The sequence below is a fragment of the Phyllobates terribilis genome, unplaced genomic scaffold (genome assembly GCF_046119375.1).
Source record: "Phyllobates terribilis strain yellow unplaced genomic scaffold, ASM4611937v1 Scaffold_5__5_contigs__length_657084704, whole genome shotgun sequence".
Taxonomy (NCBI): domain Eukaryota; kingdom Metazoa; phylum Chordata; class Amphibia; order Anura; family Dendrobatidae; genus Phyllobates; species Phyllobates terribilis.
Window position 1 is genome coordinate 632042064 of NW_027362765.1, and position 21436 is coordinate 632063499.

The following is a 21436-nucleotide window of genomic DNA, read 5'->3' on the forward strand; positions in this document are numbered from 1 at the left end:
ACCCGCGATCACATGATGGGGTCACCAATGGGCGGGGTAAGTGACACGCTTCCGGCGCAGCAATGTTAAATGCCGCTGTCAGAGATTGACAGCGGCATTTAACATGTTAACAGCCACGGGTGGATCGGGATTCCACCCGTGGCTGTGCGGGCACATGTCAGCTGTAACAATCAGCTGACATGTGCCCGGTTCAGTGCGGGCTCAGCGCCGGAGCCCTCACTGAACCGGGGGTTACAGCCTGGTGCGTACTAATACGCCCCAGGCTGTAAAATGGTTAATGGTGTTTTGAACTTCTGATTGATCAATAAAGTTTCAATTATTTACTAATGAAGTTATGGATGACATGATTTAATTCTGAGCGTTTTTTTATATCAAATGTCTAGTCTTTGCTCCGATCACACCTTAGGAGGCGATATTTATGATATATAGCTATGATTGGGGACTGTAATCCTCCTTTTCTTTTGGTATTAATTGAACCCTCATCTTTCCAGGCAGATAATGGCTGATTTAATCAGCCATCTTGTGCGTCTAACAGTTGCTGGTAGAAAGGAGCTCAACCCCTAGCTGTTAACCTTTTAAGTGCCGCTGTCAATCTCTGACAGCGGCATTTAACACACGCCTACAGTGTAGTGCATGTAACAAGATTGCAGGATGCCAATGAGTTGCCATGACAGCCGAAGGTCTGCTGAAGTTCCCCACACTTGTCATCACGATCCTCGTGTGAAAGCCAGCATTTAGCCAGCGTTCATAGGAGATTGGGATTTTAGATATACACAGCCAATCAGACGATCACAACTTCAAGTCCCCTAAGGGGGACTATTAAATACAGTAAAAAGTAAAAAAAAAATGTGTTTGAAAATATGAAAAGAAAACACAAAAGTTCAAATCATCCCCCTTTTGCCCCATTAAAAATAAAACAACAAAAAACTCACATATTTTGTATCGATGAGTTTGTAAAAATCCAATCTATCAAAAGATAAATATATTAATTCCATAGGTAAATAGCGCAACAAGAAAAAAAATCAAAACACCAGAATTATGTTTTTTTAACAACCACAACATTGCAATAAAATACTATAAGAGGCAATCAAAACATTGTATCTACCCCAAAATGCTGTCAGTAAAAACATTAGCCCAGGGAGCAATAATTAAGCCCTCATACAACTCAATATCTCAAAAATTCAAAGCATTACAGGTTTCGAAAAATGGCGAAACAAGCAAACTTATTATTTTTTTTTACAAATTTCCAAATTGTTTTTCTTCACTTAAATAAAAAAAAAACAACTATGCATGTTTGGCATCTGCGTAAGCATACAGACCAGGAGAATCATATTGGCATAAATATACAGAAAAAAAACAAGTGTACATGTGTATGGGAGAGTCTAAAAAAAGGTTATATTAGTCCAACAGCTATTGATGAATATCACCACCTTGTTACATAACACCAGAGAGCTAAACTTACTTTGAAGTGGGTTTGATCATTTACATACAGTAGTTCAAACAATATTTGGAGACCTTCAAGACAGGGGAACATGAACTACTGGATCCCAGACAGACAGACACCGCCACCATAATGTCTTCTATGAACATCAGTCATATTTTCTCACACTAAATACAAGTTTGTTTCAGCCATCTATATATATAATCGTCTTATCCCGTCTGTCTGTCTGTCTGTCTATCTGTCTGTCTGTCTTTCTGTCTGTCTTTCTGTCTGTCTGTCCTGGAAATCCCGCGTCGCTCATTGGTCCGGGAGCGGCCAATCAGCGCCGCGGGATTTCTGAAAAAAGATGGCGGCCGTTAGCGGCTCATCTGCCGGACGATGCAGCGGGGAGATGAGCGGCGCTAGCGGCACAACTACCCCGACCGGCGCCGCTGACCTCCATGCGGCTAACGTCGGAAGATCAGTGGCTTGGCCCGCTGATCTCCCGACAGCAAGGGTGAACGGAGGACCGGGGAGTGGCGCCGCCGGTCGGGATGCTTCTGCTGCGAGCAGCCTCTCATCTCCCGGCTTCTCGCAGCAGAAGGAGCCGCACAGGCAGCGCCGCTCCCCGGTCCTCACTAATACGGAGCCGCACAAGCAGCGCCGCTCCCGGGCCCACACTAATACGACGCTGATTGGTCGCGGTGGCCGGCCACGACCAATCAGCGAGATGGGCGGCAAATTTAAACGCCGCTCTGCTGATTGGTAGCGGCCAACCACCGCGACCAATGAGCGAGATGGGCGGCAAATTTAAACGCCGCTCTGCTGATTGGTCGCGGTGGCCAGCCGCGACCAATGAGCGAGATGGGCTGCAGATTTAAACGCCGCTCTGCTGATTGGTCGCGGTGGCCGGCTGACCGCGACCAATCAGCGAGATGGGCGGCATATTTAAACGCCGCTCTGCTGATTGGTCGCGGTGGCCGGCCGCGACCAATCAGCGAGATGTGCGGCAAATTTAAACGCCGCTCTGCTGATTGGTCGCGGTGGCCGGCCGACCGCGACCAATCAGCGAGATGGGTGGCAAATTTAAACGCCGCTCTGCTGATTGGTCGCGGTGGCCGGCTGACCAATCAGCGAGATGGGCGGCAAATTTAAACGCCGCTGTGCTGATTGGTCGCGGTGGCCGGCCGTGACCAATCAGCGAGATGGGCGACAAATTTAAACGCCGCTCTGCTGATTGGTCGCGGTGGCCGGCCGCGATCAATCAGCGAGATGGGCGGCAAATTGAAACGCCGCTCGCTGATTGGTCGCGGCCGGCTACCGCGACCAATCAGCGAGATGGGCGGCAAATTTAAACGCCGCTCTGCTGATTGGTCGCGGCCGGCCACCGCGACCAATCAGCGAGATGGGCGGCAAATTTAAACGCCGCTCTGCTCATTGGTCCCGGCCGCCGGCTGAGACCAATCAGCGAGATTGCCGCCAAATTTAAACAACGCTCTGCTGATTGGTTGCGGTGGCCGGCCGCGATCAATCAGCGAGATGGGCGGCAAATTTAAACGCCGCTCGCTGATTGGTCGCAGCCGGCTACCGCGACCAATCAGCGAGATGGCCGGCAAATTTAAACGCCGCTCTGCTGATTAATCGCGGCCGGCCACCGCGACCAATCAGCGAGATGGGCGGCAAATTTAAACGCCGATGTGCTGATTGGTCGAGGCCGGCCACCGCGACCAATCAGCGAGATGGGCGGCAAATTTAAACGCCGCTCTGCTGATTGGTCGCGGCCGGCCACCGCGACCAATCAGCGAGATGGGCGGCAAATTTAAACGCCGCTCTGCTCATTGGTCCCGGCCGCCGGCTGAGACCAATCAGCGAGATTGCCGCCAAATTTAAACAACGCTCTGCTGATTGGTCGATTTTATCACCAAATTTAAACAAGCTCTCCGGTCCTCACTAACACAGTTCGCTGATTGGTCACGGCCGCCACCCGTGACCAATCACCGATATTGCCGCCAAATTTAAACACTGTTTTGCTGATTAGTCGTGGTTGCCGGCCGCGACCAATCAGCGATTTTGGCGCCAAATTTAAACAACGTTTTGCTGATTACGCCCGGTCGGCCGCATGCATATTCTAGAATACCCGATGCGTTAGAATCGGGCCACCATCTAGTCTACTAATATTCTTGTTCCGAATCCAAAGGCCCATGATGAGATGATAATCTGGAATGATTTGTCAGAATTCTTGTTCGCCGAATATTGGCTTGATCCTATGATCCTATATATAATGCTTTCATCTGCCAAGGTCACGTTTTTTACCGCAAATATTGATTGTTTATTAATATATTGATCCAGTGGTCAGTGACCTAAGGTATTGTTTTCTATCTGGACTCAATAAATACTTGACTTTTCACAGTACCTACAAAGTTTAGAGGTTTTCTGCATTGCTGGGTTATTTTCTCATACCTCTTGTATCTGAATATTTTCTACACAGGTTGTGTTTTAAGCGTTTTTTAAAAAAACTTGGTTGTTTGTGTGTTGTTGATGTATTATTAATAAAAACTTGATATTTTGCATTACATTTGGGAGTGCATGGTCTTTGTTTGCCCTATGCCCTTTTCTCTTCTGTATACCAATTGATTCCAGCGATGTGTCACTTATTGGGCTGTGTGCTGTAGTTTCAACACAATCAGTGTTTTATCAGCAGGGGATTATTACTGCCTGACTAGGTCTCATCTGCAGGCTAGTCAGGCTAATCTGTGTAACCCCGCATCCATCACTGATTGGCAGCTTGCTGAATGTATTATACACAGCTCAGCATTCTAAACATTGCTACATCTGCAACAGAAAAAAACAGGAATTCTATTAAAACTACACCAGGCAGTCCAGTAAGGGACACATTGCTGGAATCAGGCTCTCTGTCCCCATATCATGCTTCTCTCAGATTACATAGCAGATTCCATTTAACATGTAACTAGGGGCATTATATCATCCTTAACCCCTTTATCCCCGAAGGCTGTTTGCACGTTAATGACCAGACCAATTTTTACAATTCTAACCAGTTTCACTTTATAAGGTAATAACTCTGGAACGCTTCAACGGATCCCACTGATTCTGAGAATGTTTTTTCGTGACATATTGTACTTCATGATAGTGATAAAATTTCATCAATATGTCTGACGTTACTTATGGAGCAAATTTTGAACATTTTGCAATTTTCAAACTTTGAATTTTCATGCCGTTAAATCAGAGAGATACACTACCGTTCAAAAGTTTGGGGTCATTTAGAAATTTCATTATTTTTCAAAGAAAAGCACATTTTTTTTCAATGAAGCTAACATTAAATGAATCAGAAATACACTCTATACATTGTTAATGTGGTAAATGACTATTCTAGCTACAAACGTCTTGTTTTTATTGCAATATCTACATAGGTGCATAGAGGCCCATTTCCAACAACCACCACTCCAGTGTTTTAATGGTACATTGTGTTTGCTAACTGTGTAAGAAGGCTAATGGATGTTTAGAAAACTCTAGAAAACCCTTGCACAAGTATGTTAGCCCAGCTGAAAACGGTTTGGCTGATTTGAGAAGCTATAAAATTGACCTTCCTTTGAGCTAGTTGAGAATCTGGAGCATTACATTTGTTTGCTCTATGAAACTCTCAAAATGGCCAGAAAAAGAGAACTTTCATGTGAAACTCAACAGTCTATTCTTCTTCTTAGAAATGAAGGCTATTCCATGCGAGAAATTGCCAAGAAACTGAAGATTTCCTACAATGGTGTGTACTACTCCCTTCAGAGGAGAGCACAAACAGGCTCTAACCAGACTAGAAAGAGAAGTGGGAGGCCCCGCTGCACAAGTGAGCAACAAGACAAGTACATTAGAGTCTCTAGTTTGAGAAATCAACGCCTCACAGCTCCTCACAGCTTCATTAAATAGTACACTCAAAACGCCAGTGTCAACGTCTACAGTGAAGAGGCGACTCCGGGATGCTGGCCTTCAGGGCAAAGTGGCAAAGAAAAAGCCATATCTGAGACTGGCTAATAAAAGGAAAAGATTAATATGGGCAAAAGAACACAGACATTGAACAGAGGAAGATTGGAGAAAAGTTTTATGGACAGACGAATCAAAGTTTGAGGTGTTTGGATCACACAGAAGAACATTTGTGAGACACAGAACAACTGAAAAGATGCTGGAAGAGTGCCTGACGCCATCTGTTAAGCATGGTGGAGGTAATGTGATGATCTGGGGTTGCTTTGGTGCTGGTAAAGTTGGAGATTTGGACGAGGTAAATGGGATTTTGAATAAGGAAGGCTATTACTCCAACGCCATGCCATACCCTGTGGACAGCGCTTGATTGGAGCCAATTTCATCCTACAACAGGACAATGACTCAAAGCACACCTCCAAATTATGCATGAACTATTTAGGGAAGAAGCAGGCAGCTGGTATTCTATCTGTAATGGAGGGGCCAGCGCAGTCACCAGATCTCAACCCCATTGAGCTGTTGTGGGAGCAGCTTGACCTTATGGTACTCAAAAAGTGCCCATTAAGCCAATCCAACTTGTGGGAGGGGCTTCAGGAAGCATGGGGTGAAATTTCTCAAGATTACCTCAGCAAATTAACAGCTAGAATGCCAAAGGTCTGCAATGCTGTAATTGCTGCAAAGGGAGCATTCTTTGACGACAGCAAAGTTTGAAGGAGAAAATTATTCTTTGAAATAAAAATCATTATTTCTAACCTTGTCAATGTCTGGACTATATTTTCTATTCATTTTGCAACTCATTTGATAAATAAAAGTATGAGTTTTCATGGAAAACACAAAATTGTCTGGGTGACCCCATACTTTTGAACGGTAGTGTATGTCACACAAAATAGTTAATAAATAACATTTCCCATATGTCTACTTTACATCAGCACAATTTTAGAGCCAACATTTTTTTTGTTAGGAAGTTATAAGGGTTAAAAGTTGACCAGCGATTAAATATTTTTCCAACAAAATTTACAAAACCATTTTTTTAGGGACTACATCACATTTGAAGTGACTTTGAGGGGCCCAGAAAATACCCAAAAGTGTCACAATTTTAAAAACTGCACCCCTCAAGGTGCTCAAAACCACATTCAAGAAGTTTACTAACTTTTCAGGAGCTTCACAGGAATTTTTGGAATTTGGAAGAAAACAATTAACATTTAACTTTTTTTCACAAAAATTTGGACCACAAAATTTGTTTTGCTATTTTCCCTGAGTACGCCGATACCCCATATGTGGGGGAAAACCACTGTTTAAGCACACGGCAGGGTTCGGAAGGGAAGGAGCTCCATTTGACTTTTTGAATGTAAAATTTGCTTGAATAATTAGCGGACGCCATGTCACGTTTGGGGAACCCCTGATGTGCCTAAACAGTGGAAACCTCCCACAAGTGACCCCATTTTGGAAAGTACACCCCTCAAGGAAATTATCTAGAGTGTGGTGAGCACCCTGAACCCCCAGGTGCTTCACAGACGTTTATAAACATTGAGCCGCAAAAATAAAATGTTCATATTTTTTGCACAAAAATGTTTTTCGGCCCCAAATTTTGTGTTTTCATAAGGGTAACAGGAAAAATTGCACCAAACCATTTGTTTTGCAATTTCTCCTGAGTAAGCTGATACCCCATATGTGGGGGGAAACCACTGTTTGGGAGCACGGCATGTGTCCATGTCACTGTGTGACTTTTTGAACACAAAATTGGCTGGTTTCAAGAGCGGACGCCATGTCGCGTTTGGAGAGCCCCGATGTGCCTAAACAGTGGAAACCCCCCACAAGTGACCCCATTTTGGAAACGGCACCCCGCAAGGATTTTATCAAGGTATATAGTGAACATTTTGAATACAGAGGTACGACACAAAATTTGATAACATTAGGTCATTATATTGAATATGTTGTCATTAGTCTGGAGCGCAAGTGCATCGGGTACTCGGGTACGCACCAACTATCGTGGGTGCTCAAGTAACATGCTCGAGTCCCCACCCCGCATGTTTCACGGTAGTTGGACATCCAAAAAGAAACATGCTGGGAATTGCTTGTGTAAGGCAGGCAATCCCCGCATGTTTTTTTTAGTTGTATAACAACCCCAAAACATATGGGGCGGAGCCTCAAGCATGTCATTCGAGCACCCGCGATATTCAGTGCATAACCGAGCACCCGATAGACATCCTATGACTAAGGTTACATTCTGCACCTGAAACGCATCAGGTTTTCCTGAGGTTTCTGTTTTTATCTTCATGTTTTAATTTTTCTCCAAATAATTTTTTTTTTATTTTACAGTATATGTCCTGGTTGGATGAGCCGGTTCTACTCTTTTTTCCTCATTCATGGTCTGTGTTCACCGACAGGTGTGGCACTCACAGGATTTCTCCAGCTGAAGTCATTCCTTCTTTCAACATGGTAAGCCTCCAACCCTCCTTCCCCATTTATTCACCCGAAGCAAACTCAAGTAGAGAGCATTTGTGCTCAACACTACTCGCCATATCGTTGGCATTTTTTTCTTTACTTTTGAAAAAATCCCAGCCCCAACACAACCCTAACCCTAACACAAACCTAACCCCCAAGCCTAATACAACCGTAACCCTAACACAATGCTAACCCTAATCCTAACCGTAACCCTAAGGCTGCGTGCCCACTATGCGTTTTTCAAGCGTTTTTGCCGCGGAATTTCCGCAGCGAAAATGCTTAAAAAATGCTTGGTAATACGTGCCCCATGGTCCCCAATGATAATCCGCACGTGCTGTGCACATGCTGCGGAAATTTCCGCTGCGGATTATCATTGCGGAAAAATACGCAGCATATCCATTAATTTTGCGGACACGCAACGTAATTGCCATCATTGACTTGCATTGAATCGCTTAATATCCGCATGACTACATGTGCACATGCAGCTATTAAGCGATTCAATGTGTGGATGGTACCCGGGTCTGGAGAAGAGGAGACTCTCCTCCAGACTCGGGTACCATAGAAGCTGTTAAAAAAATAATTTAAAATAAAAAATAAACATATACTCATCTTCTGATGGCCCCCGGTCTCCTGTATGATGCGTCCTGGCTCCCCGACGGCTCGCAATGGTCTAAAAGGACCTTCTATGACGTCATTTAGTCATGTGACAGGTCACGCGACCGCTGACGTCGGAAGTCGCGTGACCTGTTACATGACTAAATGACGTCATGAAATGTCCTTTCACACCACCGTGAGCCAAGAGACCGGACGCAGCCGAGAAAAGACCGGGGGCCAACAGAAGGTAAGTATAATGTTTTTTTTAATTTTTTTTACCATTTTTAATCTTTTTTTCAACTATAAACTTGGTCACACTATATACTGTAAATCCATGCCGGTTGCATGGATTTAAATAGTGTGACCAAGTTGTCAAGCACTTTTCCAAGTGATGCTAAAATCGCTTGGAAAAGCGCTTGATAACCCACATGCAGAAATGCATGCAAAAACACTTGACAAATGCTTCTACCTGGCAGGAAAAACGCATGTAAAATCCGCATGCGTTTTTCCTGCCAGGGAGATGCGTAAAAAATCTGCATCATTTCTGCATCAGCCTTACACAACCTTAATGCTTAACCCTAACATAACCCTGACCCTAAAACAACCCTAAGCCTAACACAACCCAAATCCTAACCGTAAACCTAATCCTAACTCTAACACAACCCTAACACAACCCTAACCCCAACACAACCCTAATCATAACCCTAATCCTAACCCTAACACAACTCTAACCCTAACACAACCCTAATCCTAACCCTAACACAACCCTAACCCTAACACAACCCTAACCCTAATCCTAACCCTAACACAACCCTAACCCTAACACAACCCTAATCCTCACAGAACCCTAATCCTAACAGAACCCTAATCCTAACAGAACCCTAATCCTATCTTGAGGGTTCCATTCACTATAATGAGGCAGCAGAGTTACTCTGGACTTCATCTGGCCTCTGTTTAGCAGTGTCCTTTACACAATAAAAGCTATTTTATAGAAAAAATAATTTTTTTGCATCGCTTTATTCTGAGAGTTATAACTTTTTTATTTTTTGATGGAGCTGTATGGTGGATTGTTTTTTGTGGGACAAGATGACATTTTCAGGGTTACCTTTTTTATTTACATTTGTCTTTTTGATCACGTTTTATTCTACTTCTTGTTCAGCGGTATGATGATAAAGCACGGTTTTTTGCTTTGTTTTTTATTTCTTTTCTTATCGTGTGTACTAAAGGGGTTAACTAGTGCGACAGTTTCATAGGTCAGGTTGTTTCGGATGCAGCGATACCAAATATGTGTACTTTTATAGGTTTTTTTTTTCATAAAAATATTTATTTGTGGGTACAATATATTTTTCTTTTTTATTTTTTTTTTATATATTTTTACAATTTTTTTTCACTTTCTTTCACTTTTTTACTTTGTCCCACTATTGGACTTTTATTTTTTTCAGGTTGGTCACTTGTAAAGCATAAGGATGCAGGAGCATCCCTATGCTGTGCGGGCTGTCAGCGCTGCCTGCACTGACACAAGTTAGATAGATCAAGCACTGCGCATGATCTAACTAACTTGCTGGTGCCTGGTGACCTGGATGTCTCCTGACAACGTCAAGTCACCATGGCAAGGATCGGGACCCCGCAATGACGTCTCCGAATCAAGGTAAGAGGGGGTGTCTTACCTCTACCTGCTCCTGAAATGCCGTGATCGATTTCGATTGCAGCATTTCGGGGGTTAATGTGCTGGGACTGCTCCTGTGACCGAGTGCCGGGTGTCAGAATCAGCTGACACTTGGCAGCAATCGCGCCCGCACAGCCTCACGTCAGAAAGGGGTTAAAGGGGTGTATAATCCTTAGTATCAACATAGACAATAGACTGTATAAAATGCCTCATTTTTTTTAAAAATAGTGGTTTTTAGGTGGTCAACATCATTTTACTTTATATTCAGTTAGCTATTATGCCGCTTTTCAAGTTTAAGTGTCTTAGAACATACCACGGCCCCACTATCAGTATTTGGTCAGTATTTTTTCTCAGGAGTGGGAGCCAAAACCAGGAGTGGGTGATAAATGCAGAATTGGTGACTGGTTTCTATTATACCTTTTCTCTGATTGTTCCTCACCTGGTTTTGGCTCTCACTCCTGAGAAAAAATACTGACCGAATACTGATAGTGGGGCCGTGGCCAAAACATGTAATATTTACAGTCTAATCAAAATGAGTTGTGCTTATGACTCTCAGGATGAGAAATTCTTTTTAATCTAAAGTTTCTCACAAAGAACTCTAATGCACAATTAGTAGGAATTCATGTGTGTTCTAGGGTCAAATAGAGGTTTATAAACCTACATCTACCATACCTACATCTATCTGAAACAGTTGTGTGGCGCCCCTGAGGGTTCAGTCGCCACAAAGGTACTGCACCTCACCCAGAGGTGTGGTATCTCCTTCTCTCAGGTAAGGAGGGAGTGCTGCCCGGAACCCCAACACCTGCATTCAACACTACGCTACTCCAGGCCGGCTGGAAGGGCATTAGGCACTTCTTCTGCTGCCCTGTCCCTGGCTGGAGTGGGGGGAACCAAAGAGAGGGGGAACCAGTAGTGGGTGTGGGTGGAGGATGTAGAATAGGGGAGCACCGTTATAGGAGGTATATATAAAGGGAAGCCATCTTAGGGTGGCAGGAGAAGTACAGTGCAGAGCAGTACTGTGCAGTAGTAAGGAGTGGAGGGGAGCAGAGTCTCTTCAGGAGCTCTGCTCCATGACTGGGGCCTAGTAAGAGAGGCCCAGGAGGGGAGCAGAGGAGAAAGGCTCCGTAACATAAGGGATCCCAGGGGTACGGAAGGATCAGGAAGCCACCTGTACGCCCGAGTCTGCCAAGTGTCAGAGGGATCAGGCCGCAAGAAGGGAACCGGTCCCTGGACCAGCCGTGTTACTCCAGGTCTCGGCTGGAAAACCGGAGGCTTCTGCACTTCCATGGTGCAGCTGCCACAACCTCACCTAGCCGCTGTGAAGGGCACCAAATAGGTCCGGGAACTCCAGATTGCCCAGAGGGACTTCAGAGCACCCGATCGGGACTTTGCGTGGGGAAGCACAGGGCAGGAGGGAGAAGACCCGACGCGAGAAGTCGGTCTAGTAAGGAACATAAAGAAAGCGGGGTTCCGTCAAGCGCTCCTGATATACTTGAGAAAGTGCTGAACCCCTTGCCTGGTAGATGCAGTGCAACGTGGGAGGCTGACACTCATACAGTGTACCTGAGGAACTTGAACAGAACTGTGAGTAAACTCAGATGACTGCACTCCCCTGCCTCTGTCAGTTATTTCCGCTGCGCCATCTCTCTCTTCTGCACTACAACGCCTCGCATCACCATCTGCACCTACACTGCCCCGGGGGCTCGCTCCGCCTGTGGGGAGCAGAAACATCCCCATCCCCATCACCCCCGGAGGTCTGCAGCAGCGCTGGTAACCAGTATCGGAAACCACAGGTGGCGTCACGAGACAAACTGTACACTAAAACCCCTATTACAAGAGAGACCCCAGAGTACGGGCCTGGTACCCGACTGCCGTGACATCCTAAACAAGGTAAAAGGCCCGGGTACCGAGTCCTATATCCTCCTGAGCGAGAGAGTTGGATTTGTTGATTCTTTGCCCCCCTTCACTTAGAATTTGCATTTTTTGTTTTGTTACTTTTCCCGTAGAAGTCAAGATATATAAACCTCCATTCACAGATACCCTTTTTTATGCCATTTTTTCTACATTGACTTCATTGGCATAAGATGCTGCAAAGAAAATGGCAAGAAAATGACACAGGTGTTATTATCTTCCAAAAAAGTAGCAAAGTGTTGCTGATTGTGAAAACAAATGCACATAAATTTGTTTTAGTTGTGATCATGTGAATCTAGATTTATTTGGCTCCTCCAGGCCCTGCCCCCAGCAAGGAGATTCAGATCCCATAAAGCAGGATGTTACTGTAATTTGTACCAAAGCCCAAGGCAGTCCAGATATAATTACATGACGGGAAGGAACGGAGCACTGTGACAGGACTGCGAACGGGAAAAGAAACGAGGAAAAGAAGTCAACGTGAGAAAAGACAAGAAGAAGACAACAAAGTAACGAATAGAAGCAGGCGGTGGGGGAGCTGCAGCAGGGGGAGAATGGAAAGAGAGAGAGAGCCAAGTCAGAGAGGTCCATGAAGAGAGACAGACAGGGAGCGCTGCCTTTAATCACACAAAGTTTACACAGTGTGTAGAAAGCGAGACCGCTGCCATTTCTCATATTATAATCAGCCTTTCTCAAAGCCAAAACACAATCGTCTCTTACTTCAGTCAAGTACTCGAAACTCCGAGTTTTATTTTTTTCCTGACATTATTACTTTACCTTAGACTTTTGCTTTTCTACGCTGACTTTGTATCTCTGTGCATGTCCTCTATTTTGACTGCATTTTGCTATGTACATCTGTCTCTCTTTTTCGCACCCTCTTTTGGCTCAGTGTAACGGAAGCGGTCTCATTTTAGACCGCACCGAGCCAAACATCTTGAGAACTGGAGAGAGTGAAAAGCGTGGAGACGAGAGGGTCTCATAAAGCAATGTATACTGATCTGCACCTGTGTTTATGTGTACACACCACTAAGGACATGTATGCTGCGGGGTTTATGTGCCTCTAGCTCCACCCATCCCTTTATATAACCGACTCGCACATTTCCTGGTATTTTCCAATAAAACCCCTTTTACGTATATCTGTCTAATTCTCCAAATAGCTTTTCCATCTATAATCCCTGGTAGTGTTTAAAAAGATTTAACCATATCCAGCCTATCTGGATTAAAACAGTGGGGTTTTTTTCATTTAATTTTTAGTGCATTACCGCCCAAGCTACAAATCTGTTAAATTGATCCACTGCTTTTTTGTACAAAGGCTGTAAGTAGGCTGCAATCCATCTAACAGGTCAGAATATTATGTTTTTACCATATGTCACTTCTCCCTATTAGAATCAAAAATTATAACCCGTAAAGATCTTATAAGCAGCATGAGTTGGACCCACATCCTATATCCCATCATAGGCCCTTTAGAATTTCCATTCTATTTATTTATTTTACTCTCTTATATAGCGCCATTAATTCCCCAGCGCTTTACAGACATTATTGTCGCTGTCCCCATCGGGGCTCACAATCTAGATTCCCTATCACTATGTCTTTGGAGTGTGGGAGGAAACCGGTGAACCCGGAGGAAACCCACGCAAACACGGGGAAAACATACAAACTCCTTGCAGATGTTGTCCTTGGTGGGATTTGAACCCAGGACCCCAGCGCTGCAAGGCCACCCTGCTACCGCTATTATATGAAATAAAAGCTCACTTGTATAAGACATACCTCAATGCTCTGTTGAGCGGCTCCGGCCGTGCACAGTGAAGCTGGGAACTACACACAGCTTCACTGCACACGCGAGGGGAGTCGCTAATCACAGTGCATGTGCGACTCCCAGAGCAACAAGTGCGGCTGGCCATGACATACTACCCAAGCGCTTCATAGTGACGTCAACACAAGCCGGGAGCAGAAATCACACCCATATGTCTAAACGGGCAGGTATGAAATAAATAAAGTGTTTTTTACACGTTATATTAGCGCCGATTTTAACGAGAAAAGCGTGTTAGTGATGCACTTATCTCACCTCTAATATGGGCATACAGGTGATAGAAATGGGAATATAAAGTTAGTTCTTCACTTTTTGGGCTTTCCGGGTTTTTGCTAAATTTTTGCAGTCATGCACTGTATGTCACTGTTGCATGCTATCAGTATTCACCAATCAGCAGTCACAAAGTGACAGCAGAAATTTAGCAGAAGCCTAGAAAATCCCTTTAAAGTTAACTAAGTGCTGCCTTGATTTATCAGTCAGCATTGGGACATTCTTGGATTAGGCTGAAAATGTGTTCACAGAGGAAGAAGATGGTCAAAGTGCTCACAGTAACACTTTAGAATTAGCGGTGGTATAAAAGGTAATTTACCAATCCTTATCTCCTGAAAAATAAATATATGAGATGAGCAGATGTTTGGAATCATTAAGATAACTGAAAATGTAATCATATATACAAGTATTTGTAGAAAATAGGGCCAAAGCAAGTGCAAAGTAGCCCACCATGCAACTTATGGTTTTAAGGCAGAGTTTCTGTTACTTTAAAATTGTAATGCTGTAAAATGCCTAAATAATACCTTCAAAGCATCCAAATAACACTACAGTATAGTGCCCTCATAGTATGGCTGATAGTATAGTTCCCCAGAAAATGAGAGGCCTTATGCATGTCTAATAGTGATGAGCGAATATGTTCTGTTAACCCTTTCGGCGAGCATGCTTGGGTGCTCACCGAGTATCTTCAGCGTGCTCGGCCGTTATGTTTTAGTCACTCCGTGCGAATGATTTGCGACTATTTGACAGCTTTAATACATGTGAGGAATGCCTAAGAAATAGGCATGCCTCACATGTATTAAAGCTGGAAAACACCCGAGCATGCTCGTAAATATCGAGTAACAAGCATGTTCACTCATCACTAATGTCTAGTTTTTTACCCCTTTAATTCAGCCATGGGAAAATACCAAGCACAGTGTCCTTAAAGGGAATCTGTCAGCAGGTTTTTTTTTACCTCATCTGAGAGTAGCATGATGTAGGCAAAAAGACCCTGAATCCAACAATGTATCACTTAGTTTACTGGGTACAGTGGTTCTGACACAGAGTTTTTAGATTTAGCACAAAATAGGAAAGGGGCGCAAATAGTGCCGTTACCCAATGTAACAATATAGAAACTTTAACCTTGCTGAGTTGTGAGAACGCACAACTCATATGAAGGTAAATGGAGAGCTTCAGAAGACACCAACCCTTCAGGGGTTCAACGTGTACCAGAAAATGGATGAAAAACTGATGCACTGATGAAGTGGACAGGACGTCCATGAAACGCGTCTGATTTTGGCTTTCTAATAAAATGAATTTAATTTAAAGAACTGGATACTGGACCCTATTTCGGCACGGAGGAGCGCGGAAATACAGACATGATTTTTCATCCATTTTCTGGTAGATTTAGCACAAAGCAGAGCTGAGAAAGCTAACCCCACCCCTCATCAGGCTCTGTACATACATTGGCTATAGACAGTGAGCTGCTTATCACAGGCGGGGGCAGAGTCGGACCAGGAGGCATGCACTGCTGTGTCCCAGCAATTATAAGCTCCTGGTGCTAAAACAATCATAGCAACTAAACAAAACCACAAAGCTTTAATAAGAGAGGCATAGCTGAAATTTGTGTTTTAACCCCTAAAGCATGCTGTCTTCAGATTACATAGCAAAAGCTTGCTGACGGATTCCCTTTTAATATCAATATGGCAGTATTAAATTATTATTATTATATATTTTTATAAAATTACAGATCCCTACACTGGAGTTTATCTGCCAAGAAATATTGGCTAGTTAGATTTAGAGAGTAATGGCCATTTTATTATTATTATTTTTTATATATATATCAACAGTACACATGAAAATAAGAAACTTTGTAATATATCTTATCAGAGAAATCTGATTTTTTTTTTCATTTGGATTGAACATCAATTCTGAATTCATCGGTAAAGTCTGTATTCAGTGATGTATGAGATGACATTTGCAGTTTATAAAAATCTATGGAGATGGGGGAGCTAGAGGCAAACACAGATATTCTGCTGCAAGTTCGCGTGAAAGCACAATTTCACTTTATCTTGGCTGTGTTTCTTTTCAGGTTCCATTGCCCAAATTGCTACAAACATGCTAAAGGAGGAGTAAATTCTGAGAAGTTCTCATAGGGTAAAGCTTATAGGTTTGTACAGTGAGGGTTTTGACCAAGCATCTTTAAAGTTCTTAAACAGTAAATGTGAGATCACATGATTGGCTAATAATAGTGGAGCTATTTCTATTTCACTAGCCATGACCATTTTTCTAGATGATTTGTGGGTGTTTTTTCCAAAATATTCCCTATACATTTTGTAAAATCATCCTGTAACATATGAGGCAATGTAACACCAAGTTGATGCGGATCTGCAGCTTATACACGGCAGTTATTACCGTATGTAATCCTATAAAATGTTATTATGAGTCACAGTGCGGATTAGCGCACATGAAAAAGTCCTCGGATTGATATTAATATTACATGACATTGCGCAAAAGAACTATTGTAGAAGTCTACACTGAGATTGAGCCCACCTTTATGAGCTCATCCTTCATAATTATCGGCTGTGTGACTTTTCAGAAGATCCGGTTCAAGATGGATATTTCACTAAAAGGGCTAAGAACTCTCTTGTGTAATTGTGAATTGAAATTTGGCTGAATACTACTGTGATAACTAAAGTTATTTGATATGACAAATGCAATGTTTTTTATCAACATTAAGAATTTGGACGCCGCTACAGTGCTCCTGCCCACCCACTCGTCACAACGATCCTTCCTACAGTGCAGCATAAAAAGAAGGGAAGATGGTCCAAATCTGGGACACTTTGTCCATAGTTTCCCGTAGAGAATAGCTGATATATAGACCTGGAGGAGGTAATTGAAAATATAGGTTACATTGAAGATTGAAAAGCAAACCATAAGATGAAGCCTTGTCCTTCATCCCTCATGCCATGACAGCAAGGTCCAACGTGTGAAAGGTTCTGTTTCAGGCGCATGTAATGTAGGTTGGTTTCTTCCCTCTCTTTTCGGGATAGGGTTCCTGACCGACCCTTTTCCACAGCTTCATGGGAGCAGTAGGCCGTACAACTATGCACTTTATGACCTTGATTTTTATTTATTGCACATGGCATGAGAAATATCTATGGGTTAATATGTGTGGGATACTGATATAAATGGTTATTTTAGTTAAGTGCCGAGAACCAAGACAACTAATTTGCAGTATAATATATAATGAAAAAAAAATTGAAGTATGATCCCAATGTTTTCATGGCTAGGATAAATGGCTAGTAGAGCTACACTTGTGTTTTAGGCTACAAAATAAATCCTGTGAGTGTGCCGGCATGATTGCTTAAACCCATGAAGGATTTTCTCATTAAAGTGACAGCACTGGCAATGCTGCCAGATTGAGCTGTCATGGTTTTATGAGGAAAAACAGTTGTTATAAACAAATCTACACTTTTAAACAAACTTGTTAAAGGGGTTGTCCAGGATTGACTTCTTAGTAACTCCACAGCACAGGACAAATGTAAAAAAAAAACCTTGATACTTATCTCCTAGGTCAGTAACGTTTTTACTGTGTTGTTGCTGTGTCTTCTGGAGTTCCGCTCTGACAAAATACTGAAAGGCTGCAGTCGATCAACACCTGCTGATTGGCTGCAGCAGTCAGATGACATAAAAATGTCACATGACTGGCGGGAGACACAGCACCCACACCACAGGAATGATTCTGATCTGGAAGATGAGTATTGTGTTTTTATCATTTTGTATGGTGGATTTCAAAGAAGACCTTCTTTAACATGTAGTGCTTTACATATAAAACATTTTTATTATTTAAAAAGTATAATTATTTTTATAATTTTTCAATAGTACAATTATTTCTATTTTCATTTCTTTCTTATTGGTATTTCATCTATTAGTTCTTATCAAGCTATATTTATAAACAGTGAAAAAAATCAAGAATGACCACTTTTCAGCTTGAACGTAGTGTTCAATGCAGCATGGAGGTAGATCGAGTCTTTCCATATTGAGATACTGTTTCATTTGCTCTATACTATCAAAGGAGTTTGAACATAAAGCCAGATTAGAAGAAAACGCTTTCCATGCCAGATTTCATACACCCCTAGGTGGAAAATAGCTGAGAACAAACCGGTAAGAGAAGATGGTACTCACATATGGCCCAGCCAGAGAACGTAGTTGGTGTTCCAGATATTTTGTGAGGTCGTAGCTTTTTTGAATTGAAGTTCGAGCAAGAGGATCTGTTATGTTTAGAGCATCAATTGACACAGCATGCAAGAGGGACACAAGTATAGCACATAGGACTCTTTGGGAGCCCTCTTGAGATGCAGATGGTTACAACAAAGAATTAGTTAAAGGAGTGGCAGGTGCAGGTAATAGGAAAAAGGAAGTGAAACACGGAGGAATGACAGTAAAGGAAAAAACACACACAAAAAAAAACATAAAAAATAAAATTAATATCACTATACAAATGGCTAGTAAATGTCCGGTATGAAATGTAACATAAACTAGAACACATATTAATATATATGGAAATTATATGATGTCTTAAGTACAAAATACATAAGCAATTCAAAATGAATAATTGTGCATATTATTGTGAAAAGTAGCATTTCTAAAAGCTCGACATCTTTGACAGCGATTATTATACTCAACAAATAACAAAACTGTTTTAGGTAGAATTTCCTCCAGCATGAATTTTAATTTACGTTTCTTAGGGAGACTCATGATTAATTTTTAAAACATGTATCTGCCATTATATTCATATTTCCAAGGACGTAAAGTCACATTGGAATAGAAATTTACATGACTGCCAAGTATGGGCCTATTATTTAGTAATTGTCAATTCAGTTCCATTAATACAGAATTGATGCTGAAAGGTCATGTAGGTTACTCATTTATTAACCCTTAGCTATTACAATATTTTGCATGCATCGCTTGAATATTAAAAATAGAGGAATAATTGTTTATAATGAAAAAAATGGCTTGCTTTTACATGCAATTTAAAGAAACTAAAATTTGTGTACATTTTATCCTTTTCTAAAAGAATGGGCTAATGGCTGTTTTTGGCTAATCTTCTTTAGAAAATAAAGTGTCTATCATACAGTATTGTTATCCATGAATATCAGCACACACTGTTATTTCTTGTACTCATGAATCCACGGTGTATTTCATTGTAGATTTATATGTAAGGTATATAGACATAAGTTATGTTTATGAACCAAAAGATATTTTGCCTAATAAATGTCTAATCCGATACAATCTTGAACTCTAGCTCAACCATACACGTGTATGTAACAAGGGTGCTCCGCTTAAAGCTAAAAAAAACTGTATGAAAACCACTACAGTTCAATGAAGTCACTGAGAAGGAATTTTGAAAATAATTAAAAATAAATAAATCCTGTTGTTGACATGTTTTCTCATTACGTATTCTTTCTTTTGACACCTTTATCTTACTATTTTGGTTCCTCATTCTCTGTTTTACTTGTAATAGGAAGCACATGTCAGCTTGGTAGAAATGAGAGGAAACAGGCTAAAGTAGGGACAAGTAAAAAAGCAAAAACATCTAGAAAACCTTTAACAAATGACAACCAAGGAGAAAAAAAAAACTCCAGAAGGTCTATAGAACAGACTAAAAAAAGGCAGAATAAAAATCAAGTATGTGGATGACCCTGATTTATGCACAATCAAAAATATAAAATAGTCTAAAATATTTTATCTCCAGTTATAGAAATATTTAGGAGCCTTTGTATGAATGGCAAGACCATTTTAGATGGCTTCAAATAATATCTTATATGAGTTGAACAAAAGGTTAAGACAAATACATTGCTAAACTATAGATGGTTTTAAAGGTACTATGTTAGATCCTGTTTCATTTTAAGGGTTTCTGACAAATATTGTACATTTTAGATAGGACTAGTATGTTTCTCTTAACTTTTTATTGTTCTCACAGTTCTCCTCTGGAACATCTCCAGAATTTTTCACACATTGAAAGACATAAGACATTTAACCTATGGTTCAAAGAAGCAAACAAAAGATAGAAAAATGAAATGCGATGGTGCTTGTATTTAAAAAAGTAAAAATCACTTAAAAAAGAAACAAAAGAAACCAAGGATGGAAAGAAAATAGCTTAGGCGAATGCTGAAAAATGGCAAATTACAGACATTTGTGAGAATGGTGACAACATATAATTATAGAATAATATCCAAATGAATAATAAATGCATAGAATTATGACAAAAGAATAAAGGAGATATCAAGGGTGAAGAAACTTGACTTCAGCAAGTGACAGAAGAGGCATATCAGAAAAGGCAGAAACAAGCTTCAGAAGCAGGATATCCCAGGTATAAAAGAAAGCAACAAAATCAGGCAGAAGGCTAAACAAAGATGAGAAGAAGAGTGCCAAAGAACAAAGAGTGACCAGAAGACACAGAGAGATCGTCAGATGGAACGCACTATGGTGGAAATTAATTTAAGGCACACTAGGAGTAGACTGAAAGAAGCATACAATCAGGATAAGACGGGGGTGGTGAGCCCAGCAAGTCAGACGAGCTGCGTGCTACAGTGTTGTCTGTCAATGCTCTGGGTGGGGAACTATGAGAGATGTCACAATCTGTCTTTGATATTGACACTTTTCTACAAGTGTCTGTCTCTAGGGCCCCTCTCATGTTTCACCCTCAAATGACACAGTTGAAGTTGTTACCCATTTCTTACACAGACCTTTTCTTTTATTCCTTTTCAGACACTTTTGAATCCTCAAGTATCTGTGTTTTTTGTGCATTATGTCTTGGTTTGCTTAATATGCCACCATGTGTATTACTACTTTGTATGATGTATACATGCATAATAATATGTCACTGAAGGCAAGTGTAAAATAATGATTATAATGATAATATATAAGTCACCAAGTTTTAGTTTTGGTAACATAATACTTAGAAATGAGAATAATGCAAGCATAAAGAACAGTATAAATAGATGGTAAGCACAAATGGGTAGGGATCTCTGTATAATTTCATTGTAGTACATGTTCTCAATATTGTGTCCTGATCCCACTAATTGTAAAACACTGTGGAACATGTTGCCACTGTATAAATAAAAATGATACCTGATTAACAACAAGAGTCAACATTAACCTTATATGAGTTAGGTAAACCAGAGGACATACTCCAAACGCAATGAATAAAATCATCAACAGGTTCAAACAGTAAATGTAAGACATGGAGCACTATTAGGACTCAGAGAACATTGATGAAGGAGGAAGAGACGGGTGCGAAAGACAGGTCTACAAGAGAGGAAGAGGCAATGAGGGAGCAAGTTGGAGGTGTAGATTG

The 21436-nt window shown here is 41.6% G+C and overlaps 1 protein-coding gene across 1 annotated transcript in view; it reads right to left on the reverse strand.

Annotated features, from left to right (window-relative positions):
• Positions 1-21436, reverse strand: part of CLCF1 (cardiotrophin like cytokine factor 1) — a 127699-nt gene that overhangs the window by 106063 nt on the left and 200 nt on the right. Inside the window, exon 2 of the mRNA XM_073686149.1 lies at positions 18262-18425. Coding sequence (XP_073542250.1) covers positions 18262-18425 — 164 coding nt within the window. The remainder of the gene's footprint in view (positions 1-18261; positions 18426-21436) is intronic.